Source organism: Periophthalmus magnuspinnatus, chromosome 24 (assembly GCF_009829125.3).
Source record: "Periophthalmus magnuspinnatus isolate fPerMag1 chromosome 24, fPerMag1.2.pri, whole genome shotgun sequence".
Taxonomy (NCBI): Eukaryota; Metazoa; Chordata; class Actinopteri; order Gobiiformes; family Gobiidae; genus Periophthalmus; species Periophthalmus magnuspinnatus.
Window position 1 is genome coordinate 16,696,201 of NC_047149.1, and position 14,624 is coordinate 16,710,824.

The 14,624-nt window shown below is 37.8% G+C and overlaps 5 protein-coding genes across 5 annotated transcripts in view; 4 read left to right on the forward strand and 1 right to left on the reverse strand.

The window, feature by feature from the left end:
- The window catches only part of LOC117392469 (inactive serine protease 35-like), a 28,808-nt gene extending 28,507 nt beyond the window's left edge, over positions 1-301 (reverse strand). The window contains exon 1 of the mRNA XM_055232038.1: positions 286-301. The gene's annotated coding sequence lies outside the window, so the exon portion shown is untranslated. The remainder of the gene's footprint in view (positions 1-285) is intronic.
- LOC117392506 (leukotriene B4 receptor 1-like) lies at positions 259-4,671 on the forward strand. Its single transcript, XM_033990600.2, has 4 exons — positions 259-1,007; positions 3,032-3,115; positions 3,910-4,058; positions 4,666-4,671. The coding sequence occupies exons 1-4, from the start codon at positions 266-268 to the stop codon at positions 4,669-4,671; spliced, it is 981 nt and encodes a 326-aa protein (XP_033846491.1). The 5' UTR covers positions 259-265.
- Positions 4,672-5,166: 495 nt separating this feature from the next.
- LOC117392507 (leukotriene B4 receptor 1-like) lies at positions 5,167-6,066 on the forward strand. Its single transcript, XM_033990601.2, has one exon. The coding sequence runs from the start codon at positions 5,167-5,169 to the stop codon at positions 6,064-6,066; it is 900 nt and encodes a 299-aa protein (XP_033846492.2).
- A 2,870-nt stretch (positions 6,067-8,936) lies between these two features.
- LOC117392508 (leukotriene B4 receptor 1-like) lies at positions 8,937-10,469 on the forward strand. Its single transcript, XM_033990602.1, has 2 exons — positions 8,937-9,810; positions 10,420-10,469. The coding sequence occupies exons 1-2, from the start codon at positions 8,937-8,939 to the stop codon at positions 10,467-10,469; spliced, it is 924 nt and encodes a 307-aa protein (XP_033846493.1).
- Positions 10,470-10,946: 477 nt separating this feature from the next.
- Positions 10,947-11,873, forward strand: LOC117392509 (leukotriene B4 receptor 1-like). Its single transcript, XM_033990604.1, has one exon. The coding sequence runs from the start codon at positions 10,947-10,949 to the stop codon at positions 11,871-11,873; it is 927 nt and encodes a 308-aa protein (XP_033846495.1).
- The last annotated feature ends 2,751 nt before the right edge of the window (positions 11,874-14,624 follow it).

Below are 14,624 nucleotides of genomic sequence, written 5' to 3' on the forward strand. Positions count from 1 at the left end.
GTAGTAACCCAAACCAGAGGATGAGAAACAAAGCACTGTGGCTTGGTGAGTCATTTTTGAATACAAACCTTAACATGTGTGAGTTCCGTGTCTCATCACCAGAAATAACAATGCATGTAATTTGTTCAATTTAACCAGGAAGACTGTTTCTTTCCTTCCTCTTGTTACATGCCTCTTGCATTTTGCTACTTTTAGAATCTGAGCTGGTTTAAACATGAGAAGTTCCTTGTTTTATGCTCAGAAAGTACAAGCCTCTGCAGCAGACATGGACCAGCTGAACCTGACCTCTTCTAACTTCACTAACTCCTCAACTGCAGGACCTCCATCTTCAGTTTCTGGTTTGAGGACCCTGGTCCCAGTAGGACTCATGTCACTCTGCTTCCTGGTGGGAATCCCTGGGAATATAGCTGTTTTAATCCTCAGACCAAACTGGCAGAAACTGTCCAGACTGACCCAGTGTCTGATGATGAACCTGGCCTTGTCTGACTTGTTGTGCTTGATCACTCTGCCTATTTGGATCTACGCTGTTCTGTACAACTGGGCTCTGGGTATCACTACCTGTAAGATGCTTGGGTTTGTGATGCATTGTAGTATCTTCAGCAGCGTACTGACTATAACTGCTCTGAGTGTCCAGCGCTACATGCAGGTCATACACCCACAGAGATGTATCAGATTCAAGAAGAGATTCCTCATCCTGTTGTGGCTCATGTCGATGGTCCTCTCCATTCAAGCTTTAATGTCCCGGCAAATTATCAAAGATCAGCATCAGATGAGCTGTTTTATAAAATATAACTCTACACAGCATGTGGCTATGTTGCTTACAGAATGCTTTTTTGGATTCAGCTCATTCACCATTACTGCATGTGCATATATTTTTCTGCACAAAAAGCTAAACCAGGCAGTATTTTTCAACAATCCATCTACCTTCAAACTCATCACCATTATCATAGTGACATTTTTTGTATTCTCAATGCCATACTTGGTTTTTAATCTTGTGATGGTGGGAGGTGTTTTAAGTAACAACCTGAAGATTGTTACATTTTATCCAACTGGCTTAAAATTTTTTGGAGGTTTAATATTTATCAGCAGTAGCATAAATCCACTTCTCTATGCATTTGCAGCTGGAAGATGTTATAAAAATACAAACGTCCAACAAGATTAAATCACATCATATATGATATGATATTGATAATGATATTTAGTTGTGCTTATGACTGAAAGGATTTGATCTGCTCTCTTCCCTTTTAAATAACTTTTTACGGTTTTAATTATTTGTTTTTCTTCTTCTGTAAAGCACTTTGAATTATGGTAAAATAAAACTTGCCTTGCGTTGCTGTGTAAAACTCAAATAATGCGAGGTTTGTTTCTGAGAGTATATTTTACTGAACTGAAAGCTACAGGCGTCAATTTTCAACAGTGGTTCCACTTTTTTAACTTGTCACTACCATGATAGTGACTTTTTTGTTTTATCGATGTCATACTTTTTGATCTTGTGATTGTGGCAAGCAATCAAAAGATTCAGTTATATAATGATGGCAATGACTTTTTTTTTTGCTGGTTTTAAATGTTTTAATTTTAGTTTAATTAATTAATCATGGGATTTATATTGCACCTTACAAGATACCAAAAGCTCTTTACAGTGCATTATTCAATCCCTCCACAGCTACTGCATTATTGGCATTATTTGAGTTTTACAGATGCAAGGCTGCCAATCTGCACCACCGGCCCCTTCAACAACCAACACTTGGCCTCCCATCCAAGTACTAACCACACCCGAACTTGCTTAGCCTCTAAGATCTGATGAGATCAGGCTTTGACAAGCCAGTACAGTCACTAACTTTAAATGGTTTAGCTTTTATCAAAAGTACAGAGCTGGACAAAAAAGGCAAAGTCAAACATCCATTTAGAGAACAGGAGGACACATCCTGACTGCAGATGTTCCCAGGTTTCTCAGAAAATTTAGAAAAGGTTGTAGTTCATGAGGTATCAGTTACATGCCTTTGTCAAAGGATGAAGTTTATGGAGGGTTTGTATGGTGAAAGACATAATAAAAAAAATTCTTAGACTCTTTACCAGTGGAGTGCAGTGACTTTTAAGGGTAGGCAAGGAGACTTGGGGTGGAAATCATTTTTGCGACGACAATTTAATAACGCCACTTTTTTACAAACTACATTACAAATTTGTATATTTATTTTTACTCACATTAAATGCATATACACTGAGCCATTTGGAGTAAAATTAGAGAAACCCAGACCTATAGTTAATATTTTTGGCAGTATTTGACACTCTCTTTGTACAGACAAGGTCTTATTGATGCAGCTGAGCATCTATGTAATTATCACTATGCATCTAGAAACTATATGAGTGACATATGACAGCTCTACACATGTGCAATGCACTTACTACACAAAATGTAGATGTGCTCACATTTAACTTATAATACAAAAAGAGTCATGCTTTGTCGTGGTTTTAACGCTATGAAATCTATAGTATTAGTTCAACTGTTTGTGCTCGTAACTCTGAGAATAAGAGCGGATTGGTGAAAACTAAAGACTGACTAAAAGCTTGTGGAATATAGAACATTGCACATGGCAGACAAGAGATAAACTTGTTGAGGAGATTAAAGCATAATACATTGCAATACAGTAAAATTGTATTGCAATGTATTTATTTGTGAGGAAGTTGGCCCGATGTAGCAGCCACAATTAATATTATAATTATTTCAATCGCCATGGTAATGCATGGAAAAAAACAAAACATATTTACAAAAAAAAAAAAAAAAAAAAAATACTGTGATCAACATAAGCAAAAAGCAACAGAAATTAAGAAGCTGAGGAAACACCCCACCTGTGCCTGGCTACACTGATGGTCTCCCTGAAAGACTGGCTTGCCCTGCTTTTATACCTTCTCAAACCAGAAGCACCTCCTCCAGGTAAACACCATTTACTTCTTACATTTCTACATTACAAAATACAAAAAGATATTAAAACAAAAACACAAAGAACTTAACTCAGTTCTCCCCTCCACATAGCCCAGCCCGCGGCCACTCCCAAGCCTTTAAAAATGGCCGTCATTGGACAAGCCCCCTCTTTGTCTGGACCATGTGGAGATACAGGTAAGTAGATGGATGTATCAAACTGAATTGACAAAATATACCCAAATGAAATATCTTTAAAGTAATAGGTGTATGTGTGACTAAATTAAAGGAAAACTAACTGAAAAACTAAACAAACCCAGGACAGTTTTGTTTAGTTGTATATTGCAAAATTATTGAAAATAACCAAATGTGTGAATAAACTAAATTATGGTGGTATAAAAGGACAAAGGCCCACTTTGTCACATAGTTTGTTTTTTTTTGTTTTGTTTTTTTGTTTTGTTTTTTACTTTTTACGGTGCAATTTGGCATCTTCCACCACATGGTGCCCTAGGCAACCCCCTGTTTCGCCTATGCCAGAGCCGGCCCTGTGCGCAGCAAGATAAATTAACTTTCGATAAACATTTGCTTTTATGACTTCACTGTTCCCATTGACAAATTTGGTCTTGAAATTGCACCCATTCTTTACTCAGGCCAATGACTTTAACTTAAACTGTAGCCCCATAACTGCTGGCTATAACATCAGTAATGGTAAAAAATGGAGACAAACAAAACAATACACTTACTGGGAGGTACAGTCCTATTAGATAAACCTGACCAAAGATGTGTGAGAAACAAAGCCTCATTGTGAGAAATATTAGAATACAATGTGGTTTACATTAACACTTGCCAGTTCCCCGTTAAATGACTAGAAATGACAAGCCTCACTGTGAAATTAAATCTCAACAGACATGGACCAGCTGAATCTCTACAAACCAAATCCTCAGCCACTCCAACTTCATTCTTATGGGCCTCCAAAGATCTTGCTCCTGCAGTGCTGCTGTCCCTGTGCTTCCTTGTGGGATTCCCTGGAAATATAGCAGTTTTAATTCTCAGACCAAACTGGCAGCAGCTCTCCAGACTGACCCAGTGTCTGATGATGAACCTGGCTTCGTCCGACTTGCTGTGCTTGGTCACTCTGCCGGTTTGGATCTATGCTCTTCTGTATATTTGGCCCCTGGGTGATGTCGCATGTAAGATTATTTATGTATTTTTGTATTGTGATTTTAATGTCTTTCTTATTCTGTAAAGCACTTTGAATTACTTTGTGTATGAATTGTGCTATATACATAAACTTGCCTTGCTTTGCCTTTTTGGATCTTTTAACAGCGGTATAAATCCACTCCTCTACACTTATGCTCTTATGTGTTGCAAGAACAATGGTAATCAGTAATGATAGTGATAAGAAGTATATGTTTGTGATAGCAATGTACATGAATGTATTGTCTACCCCATATGGTACTGATTTTGATTAAACTTTAGTTTAGTAGCAATGTACTGCACTGTTCATGCCCACCATGCCAACAAGGGAAAACCTCTGTGTCATATTTGGTTTTATCTGTTTAGAGTTTTGACTTTTTTGTGTAAAATTATACACTTGATTTTATGTGCCAGCGCAGAGTAACAGAGACATTCTGCATTTTGCTGTGTAAATGTTCCGTAATATTGCAGTTTAACTAGGTTCTGAAGCTAAAGTGTAAATTCAACCAGGAACGTGCCTCTTGTTAGTATTCTCAGCTTCTTACTTTTAGAATTGAAACTACAATCTCTACAATAGACCATCTGAAACTGCCCTCATCTAACTTCACCTGCTCTTCTTCACAGCTTTTGTTCTTGTAGGATTTCAGAGATCTGGTCAAATTTAACATATCACCTGCAACCAGCCGTAGATAAAATGTGTAGTTTTATTTTGTCTCCATGCAGAAATTTAAAGGTGCACATTTCTGGTCAGGGATCTTTCTTCATCCAAATGTTATTGCATTGCCTGGAATGCAATGAACTCTTTAAATGCTGCCCTGATTTATGCCGAACAGAATGGATCAGCAAAGTAATGTGAGAAATGTGGATGTTAACATTGTTGTTTTTTTAATTCACTGGAAGTTACAATCAGATAAAAGTGTAGTTTTTGAAGAGGTGTACATTTTTTTCCTTCCCCTTGTTACGTGTGTCTTGCTATTTTAAGAAATAGACTTGGTTTAAACATGAGCAGTTCTTGTTTTTGTGGTTAGAAAGTACCAGCATCTGCAGCAGACATGGACCAGCTGAACCAGACCTCTGCAAACTTAACCAACTTCTCGACTGCCGGACCTCCAGCTTTGATCTCGTGGGACTTTAAGTCTCTGGTCCCAGTAGGATTCATGTCACTGTGCTTCCTTGTGGGAATCCCTGGAAATATAGCTGTTTTAATCCTCAGACCAAACTGGGAGCAGCTGTCCAGACTCACCCAGTGTCTGATGATGAACCTGGCCACGTCTGACCTGTTGTGCCTGGTCACTCTGCCTTTTTGGATCTACACTGTTCTGTACAACTGGGCTTTGGGTGTCGCCACCTGTAAAATTATGACATTTCTGCTATATTGTAGTATCTACAGCAGTGTACTGACCATAACTGCTCTGAGTGTCCAGTGCTACATGCAGGTTGTACACCCGCAGCGATGTATCAGATTCAAGATGAGACTCCTTATCCTGTTGTGGCTCATATCGATGGTCCTCTCCATTCAAGCTTTAATGTCCCGGCAAATTATCAAAGACCAGCATCAGATGAGCTGTTTTATAAAATACAACTCTACACAGCATGTGGCTATGTTGCTCACTGAATGCTTTTTTGGATTCAGCTCATTCACCATTACTGCATGTGCATATACTTTTCTGCACAAAAAGCTAAACCAGGCAGTATTTTTCAACAATCCATCTACCTTCAAACTCATCACCATTATCATAGTGACATTTTTTGTATTCTCAATGCCATACTTGGTTTTTAATCTTGTGATGGTGGGAGGTGTTTTAAGTAACAACCTGAAGATTGTTACATTTTATCCAGCTGGCTTTAACTTTTTTGGAGGTTTAATATTTATCAACAGTAGCATAAATCCACTTCTCTACACATTTGCAGCTGGAATATGTCGTAAAAATACAAACCTCCAGCAAGATTAAATCACAGCAGTTTCTGATATGATATAACAATATATTCTCTTAACTTGTGCTCATGACTGAAAGGATTTGATCTGCTCATTTTTAGGTGTTACTTGTTTGTCTTGTTCTGTAACATATTTTGAACTATGCTATGAGTAAAATAAAACTTGCCTTGTGTGTAAAACTGTTTCTGAGAATATATTTTACTGAACCGAAAGCTACAGGCAGCAGTTTTCAACAGTGGTTCCACCATTTTAACTTGCCCCTGCTATGATAGGGACTATTTTTCTAATGCCATACTTTTTGATTTTGTTATTGTGACAGCAGTTGGAAGATTGTTCAGTTTTCTAGTTACATGCACCACATTCATACTAGGCAATATGAGTGATGTGTCTTGCCTAACTGGTAGTCTCAGTGGTCTCCCACTCAAGAACTACCCACACTCGATTTTGCATAGCTTCTAATATATATATAATAAAGTTTATCTATAAGGGATTACTTCAAAAACTGCCAGAATACCTCACCTGCTTGTTAATTATTGATACCAGAACATTTAACACCAGATCACATGACTGCATAAGGCTAAGGATGAGCCACACCAGAACTGAGATGGGAAAGAGGGCTTTTAGCTGTTTTGCTTCACAAAAATGGAATATGCTCCAAGGAAAAGCAAAACTGGACACGTTGGTGACACAATTGCAATTTAATAATATGACAACAAACGTTTATACACACGCCTGCACTTGTTGTTGATGTTTTTTATGGACTTATTTGTTTTGATTGTTTTTTCAGTTTGTGTTGTATTTTAAACAGGGCACCCATGAAAAAGAGAGCCCAAGTGCTCTCATTGGGTCCCTCTGTATAAATAAAGATAAAAATAAATAAATAAAAAATATCTGATGAGATCAGGCTTTGACAAGTCAGTATGCTCATTAACGTTAAACAGTTTAGCTTTTATCAACAGTACAGTGCTGGACAAAAAAGGAAAAAGTTAAACGTCCATGTAGCGAACAGGAGGACACATCAAGAGAGTAGGTGTTCCCAGTTTCCCAGAAAATTTAGAAAAGATTGTAGTTTTAAGAGTTCAAGAGGCATCAGTTATATGCCTATGTGCCTAGGGTAGAGTTTATGGAAGGTTTGTATGATGATAAAAGGCAAAATAAAAAATTCCAATTAGACTCTTAGCCCAGTAGTGTGCAATGACTTTTATGGATAGACAAGGAGACTAGTGGTGAACATGAATATTTAGTTGACAACAATTTAATAACGCCACTTTCTATACAAACTACACTGCAAATTTGTCTTTATTTTTACTCACATCAAATGCCTATATACTGAGCTATTTGGAGTCAAATTAGAGTAGCCCAAACCTATAGTTAATAATTTGGACTGTATTTGACACTCAAGGCCAGTCAGTGAGCAAGTTGTTTCTTCACAAATTGGTATGAAGATTACACCTCATTTATGCAGCTGATCCTTCAGAATTATTGTTATCTGTGTAATTACCAGTATACATTTAGTAACTATATGAGTGACATATGACAGCTCTGTGGATGCGCGATGCACTTACTACACACAATATAGTTGTGCTCACATTTAACTTAAAATAAACACATTTAAACAATAAAACTAATTGATAACATATAACATGTAGTTTATTAGTATAAGGGGTATATTAGTTTGTTTGTTAAATTAATGTGTTGTACAGTTCACAGTTATGACAGGTGTGGGGAGTACAGAGTTATGGGAGACCTAGGTGGAAAGAGGGGGTAGAGGGGGACAGTGCTCGTTGAGGAGTCTGATTGCCTGGTGGTAAAGGGGCTAGCCATTCTTGTGGTTCTAGTTGGAAGTGACCAGTACCTCCATCCGGAAGAGGCAGTATGCTGGATGGGAGTGGTGTACACAGTGGCAATCTCAACTCAATTATTTTTCCAGCGGTTTTCACCACTTTCTGGAGTGTCTTAGTGTAGCTGGAGAACCACACAAGCACACCATGTGTCAGCACACTCTGAATGGCACAGTTGTAAAAGTTTATCATGAGCCTCTGGGGAAGTTTGACTCTCTTCAGCTCAGGTAGAAGAGACATTGTTGATCTTTCCCTACAGCGGAGGTGATGTTTTGGTCCCAGGACAGATCCTCTGACATTGTCAGTCCCAGAAACATCTCATTTAACAGCTAAAAAAAACGAACAAACAGATCAGTGCAGATCATCAATAGTGTGCAATATTTAATGTGTTTTGTGATTCCGAGTGTTTTTCTAAAACCTTTTTTCTCTAACACTTTTTTGCTAACTCTATTTAACTTAAATGAATGATGATCCAAGGTTTCAAATGGCAGATAACATTTTGGCAAGTACAATGGCAAGTAAAATAACAAAAAACAAAGGCAAGCTGAAGTTGTCTCCGTGTTGCATGATATGTACCCCCAGTCTCCAGTACCCCATGTGCTCCTCAATGCGCCTCCATGCCGCTGCGGCCTGTGTTTCTCTGTTCCCATTACCTTGGTCCATTCATTAAAATTAAACCATCCAAATTACATGACTAACCGTTTCAAAGTGAACGCAATGATGTGTTAACCGGACAGGTGTGTGTGAATCTGAGATTGGTGTTTACATGACATTTCAATCATCAGATAACTCCAGAAGTCATACAATGATCAGATTGTTGGTTTATATGTAGCTTGTGTTTGGTCATGAGTTTAGTTTTTGTCTAAATAGTACCTTGACCTTTTTGAGTAAATGATGCATAATGGAAATGCATCAGCACTATGACTGTTATTTCTATTTATTGCATGTTATGATCTGATAGGTTGATACTTTTAGAATTGAATGTGGTTTAAAACTGAGCACTTCCTTGTCTTGTGATTAAAAAGATCAAGCCTCTGCAGCAGACATGGACCAGCTGAACCTGACCTCTGCTAATCTCACCAACTCCTCGACTGCTGGACCATCAGCTTCAATCTCCTGGGATTTTAAGTCTTTGGTCCCAGTAGGACTTATGTCACTGTGCTTCCTGGTGGGAATCCCTGGAAATATAGCTGTTTTAATCCTCAGACCAAACTGGCACCAGCTGTCCGGACTGACCCAGTGTCTGATGATGAACCTGACCATGTCCGACCTGTTGTGCCTGGTCACTCTGCCTCTTTGGATCCACACTGTAGTTTATGACTGGGCTCTGGGTGTTGTTGGATGTAAGATTGTAACATTCCTGGTATATTGCAGTCTCTACAGTAGCCTGCTAACCATAACTTCTCTGAGTGTCCAGCGCTACATGCAGGTTGTACACCCACAGAGATGTATCCAATTCAAGAAGAGACTCCTTGTCCTGATGTGGCTCATATCGATGATCCTCTCCATTCCTATGTTAGTGGTTCGACAGATCATGAAAGTAAATCAGAAAAATATCGACTGTATTCCAAAATACTCCTCAGATGCCCAACTTGTGGCTGTGTTGCTCACTGAATGCTTTTTTGGAATAAGCTCATTCACCATAACAACATGTGCTTATATTCTTCTAAACAGAAAGCTAAATCAAGCAATATTTTTCAACAACCCATCCACCATCAAGCTTGTTACCACTATCATAGTGACATTTTTTGTATTTTGGATGCCTTACTTGATTTTTAATTTTGTGACTATTCGTGGCATTTTAAGTAACAACCTTAACATTATTTCATTTTATTATTCTAACTTTAACATTTTCGCAAGTTTAACATTTATCAACAGTACCATAAATCCACTTCTGTATGCGTTTGCAAGTGGACTATGTCAGACAAATAGAAATCTTCAACAATGTGCAATTTTGTAAGATAGTTAAATAAAAAAAGTATATTTATAGAATATGTTAAGTTTCTCTGTTTTATTATAATAGAATAATAAAATATAAATAAATTCATCTTTATTCCGGACTCATGGTCTATTTTTAAAACATACATGGACAGTGACAATACAAACAGTAAACATTTAATTTTTAAAAAGAATCGTACCAGTGTCTCCACATCTTGGACTGATAGCGGATTGCACTGAATCTTACGTTTGTGAGAGACATTATTATTTCATTTTCTGACTTATTCAGCCTGCAAATAAAACTGTACATTAAAGTTCTTAGTACAGCTTGCAAAGTGTTCACTCGTGCAGTGACAAACATCACACTAGTCAATCACAGCCTACTCAAAAGCACCCAGAAAGCATCATTATAAGCCACCTGTAGTCTTTGGTTTGTGTTTGTACTCTTTGGTCCTACAGATCATGATCATACTCTTGGTTGTGTTATACTTAACATCATGCAATAATGTTTATATATAAATTGTGGTATGCTTGCTCGTGAGTCATACTGTTTTGGGTTTTTGGTAAATGATATACTTGTTTTTGTCTAGGTGATAACGACACGCATTTGAAAGGCAATGACAGGGCAAGATGGAAGTAGCATAGTATAACATAGGACCAGTATCAAAACACTAACATTCAACATGTTACAGTTTTGAGCTGTTCCTATACACACTATTTGAAAAGTTTTAGACAGTATCAGAGCTCAGAGCTTTCCTGAAAATTAGAATGTTGTTTTGATTTTCTGAACAAAAACATTGTGGTTGAGAGGTTATAGGATATATTTAATTTTGAAACTTTTACCCATTCTGTAATAAAACCAATTATTTTAATTTGTACTGGAGCTCTATAACGGATGTGTAAAACATCAGCAATTGTCAAGAATGGAGACAAACAAAACAATAATACACTTACTGTAGTAAGTGAGGAAACTCTTCTCTGGTAAACCTGACCAAAAGAGAAACATAGCCCAGCTGTGAGTAAGTTTAGAATATATTGTGGTTTACTGTAGCATTTGCCAGTTTCGCTTCATGACATGAAGTGCCTGATTGTAACATTAAACTTCTGTGCAGCAGACATGGACCAGCTGAACCTGACCTCTCCTAACTTCTCCAACTCTTCAACCACAGCACCTCCAAGATCCTGGGGCTCTAAGGATCTTGCTCCTGCAGTGCTGCTGTCCCTGTGCTTCCTTGTGGGATTCCCTGGAAATATAGCAGTTTTAATTCTCAGACCAAACTGGCAGCAGCTCTCCAGACTGACCCAGTGTCTGATGATGAACCTGGCCATGTCCGATCTGCTGTGCTTGGTCACTCTGCCTGTTTGGATCTACACTCTTCTGTATAGCTGGACCCTGGGTACTGCCACATGTAAGATTATGGCCTTTATTGTGCATTGTAGCCTCCACAGCAGCCTGCTGACTGTCACTGCTCTGAGTGTCCAGCGCTACATGCAGGTCATACACCAGCAAAGATGTCTCATGTTCAAGAAGAGACTTCTTGTCCTCTTGTGGGTCATGTCGATGGTCCTCTCCATCCCAGCTTTAGTGATTCGAGATACCAAAGTTATGCAGGATCGGGATATGTGCTTTCCAAAATATACCTCAAATGCTCAACAAGTAGCTGTTTTAACCTCTGAATGCTTTGTGGGTTTCAGCTCATTCATCATTACAGCTTCTGCATACATTTGGCTGAACAGAAAGTTGAACAAGGTTGTGTTTTTTAACAGTTCTTGGACATCTAAACTGGTCACAGGTATTGTAATAACTTTTTTTGCCCTGTGGATGCCATACTTTATTTTTGATCTTGTGGTCGCAATAGCCATTACACAAGACGACGGTATAAAGAATTTTTTTGAATCTACCTACAACATGTTTGCATCTGTAACCTTTATTAATAGCTGCCTGAACCCAGTTCTCTATGCATTTGCATTCAGAATATGCGGAAAACATAACGAGATAATCTCTAGCAATCATGAAGAACCTACCATGACTAATAACATGTAATGTACTAACATTACGTGTTATTAGTCATGGTAGGTTCTTAGGTACTGCTATTCAGAGAATTAATCTCATCATTTGAGTTGAGTTTAAAGGTGCACTATATGTACCTTTCCTGGTGGAGGCTCCGTGACTTGTTTGTCTCATGGAGATGATTTTGATTTACCTGGATGGTTCCACAGTTTGGCATTAAAGTTATCTATCTTGTCTTCATTCAATTAATACCTTGATAAACATACATTCTGACTGTCAGTGGCCTCTCCATAGATCTGACAAAAAAATTTGGCCTGGTGGCGGCGCCTTCTTGTCTCCATATGTTGTTGGGGCAACAGTGGCTTAGTGATTCAAGCTGTGGTTTCTGTCTTCTTCTGTTGTGTCCTTAAGACACCCACACTTCAGCCTAGTAGCTTACTACCACCTAGTATGGACTGGATGAATAATGCATCATAAAGTGCTTTGGCTGTTTTGCTATATAAATCCAGTGCATTATTATTATCATTGATGTCATACTGTGATCATACAATGGGACATTCAGTCAAAGTATGAAGACAAGCTCCATGCGCCAACAGAAAATATAGTGCACCTTTAGGAGTCTTTAATAAAATTACATCAAAATTTCATTCAAACCTAGATACGTATTGCTATATGTAACACATGTAAAACATGTATTTGTGTATTTTTCATTATTTCTACCCCTGTTGTATTTCTGTTTATATGGTGTCAGATGGTTGGTTTTACATTTTTCAGATTAAATTACATTACAAACCACTTCCTCATGCTTTTGCGTGTTAGGTTTCTTGCCATTTCCGCCCCACTATTATTTGTAGCCTCACCAGTTACAGTAGTATATAGTATACTGATGAAGTTACCAATTTACTCCCAATAAAGTGGTATTAAAGGTAAGGAGAGGGACGTTTGCTTTACTCCCACAATATTTAGTTTTACTTCATGGGGTTTTCCCACTGCAGCCTGCTTCATTCAGTTAGATAAAGAACTCAAAAGGGAAAGACCAGTTCATATTGAAATTCAGTCCAATTAGTTATAATCTATATGCGTGGTTATTTTTCATTTCATTTAATTTTATTTTCGAACCCTTCAAAACTCAGAGTCAGCATGTTTTGAATAATTACAAGTAAGTGCAGAGGTGTGGGTGGAGAGGGGGTAGGTGAAAACAGAAATATGAGTGCTTAAGGCAAGGCAAATTTATTTGTATAGCACAATTTTTACAAAACACAATTCCAAGTCCTTTACAGATTAAGAAAGACATTCAAATCATAATTCAATCAAAACATAAATAATCATAAAAATAACATTAAAAGAGAAGAATAAAAACCTTTCAGTCATATGCACAGCTAAACAGAACTGTTTGATCCTTGGTTTAAACATTAGTGTAGAGGCCTGTCTCACATGTTCAGGAGGACTGTTCCAGATTTTAGCTGCATTAAGCTGAAATTCTGATTTACCAGGTGCCGGGTCCCTGAGGTCCTCAGAGTACGAGATGGTTCATATGGCACTCACATGTCATAGAAGTACTTTGGTGCTAGGCCATGGAGAGACTTGTTCACAAGCAGAGCTGCTTTAAAGTCTGTTTTCTGAGTCACAAGAAGTCAGTGCAGTGACCTGAGCACAGGGCGCATGTGCTTCCTGGTTCTAATCAGGACACAAGCAGCTCTGACAAAAGCCACAAGCCACATGCAGAACAATGCAGAATAATTTAAACATGCATGAATCAATCATATTTGAGTAAACGTATGATGAGGGAACACAATTATATCATGCAAAAGCAAATGTCTTCTTCAAGATATTGCCCCAGTGAAGTCTGCTTTGCTATTTACAATTTGACGAGTGTATCAAATAAATACAAGCTGAATTCTGAAAACATGTGTGTGGCTTGTAGAAATGCAGAGGTAAGCAGTTTGCCATGTGCAGAACAACAGTCATGGTGATATCACGGAAGAAGCAGCAGAGGTTTTGTTACGGTATTAGAGCAGATCCAAACAGATGTGCAGCGAATGTGTGAGCTTGTTTGTCTCACTTTATCTGTGTGCTGTCTTAACAAACACCGGTTAATGCTTTTGTTATATTTGCTTATAGTATGGAATTAAAATTATAACCCTTTCATGTTTTTATTGCTAAAATGTATCTTGAAAAACAGTGATTGTTAGTGTAAGCGGACTCACGTGTTCATGTCATATAATGTCAGTGTGAAACAAAGCAACAACAGCTCTTTGGAGACAAGTATGTGGTTATGTTCTACTAGAAAAGTTATAGTAAATCTTTAATGGCTTTAGGTTAAAAAATATGTGTTCATTATTTTTATTTTATTTTTTTAGTTACTTTAATTAACTTCACTGATGTCTGCACTTTGCGTACATTGCTTATAAAAACAGGAAGAGCATGTGGTGTACTACTGTGTCACCTACTGCAGTCAGCAATAGGTGACAAATAAGACTCACACCACTGATATGCAGAGAATGTGCATGCTTTTGTAATTATTTTCTGTAGAACTATGTCAAAAAATACACATGAAAGAGTTAACTGGTTGCTGTCAGTGCTTTTTAAATGACCTTTAAACCCATTGAGAAGAAAAATGACAATGTGCAACTTTACTTTTAATCATATCTTTACAACATTCCACCATCTTTGCACTTTGGTTGCAACACATCTTTGAGAAATGAATTTGTGGTGGTGATATCATTAACATGTTTTTGCATTTGAAAAAACATGCATGCTTGATTAGCTTGAATAAATATTTGA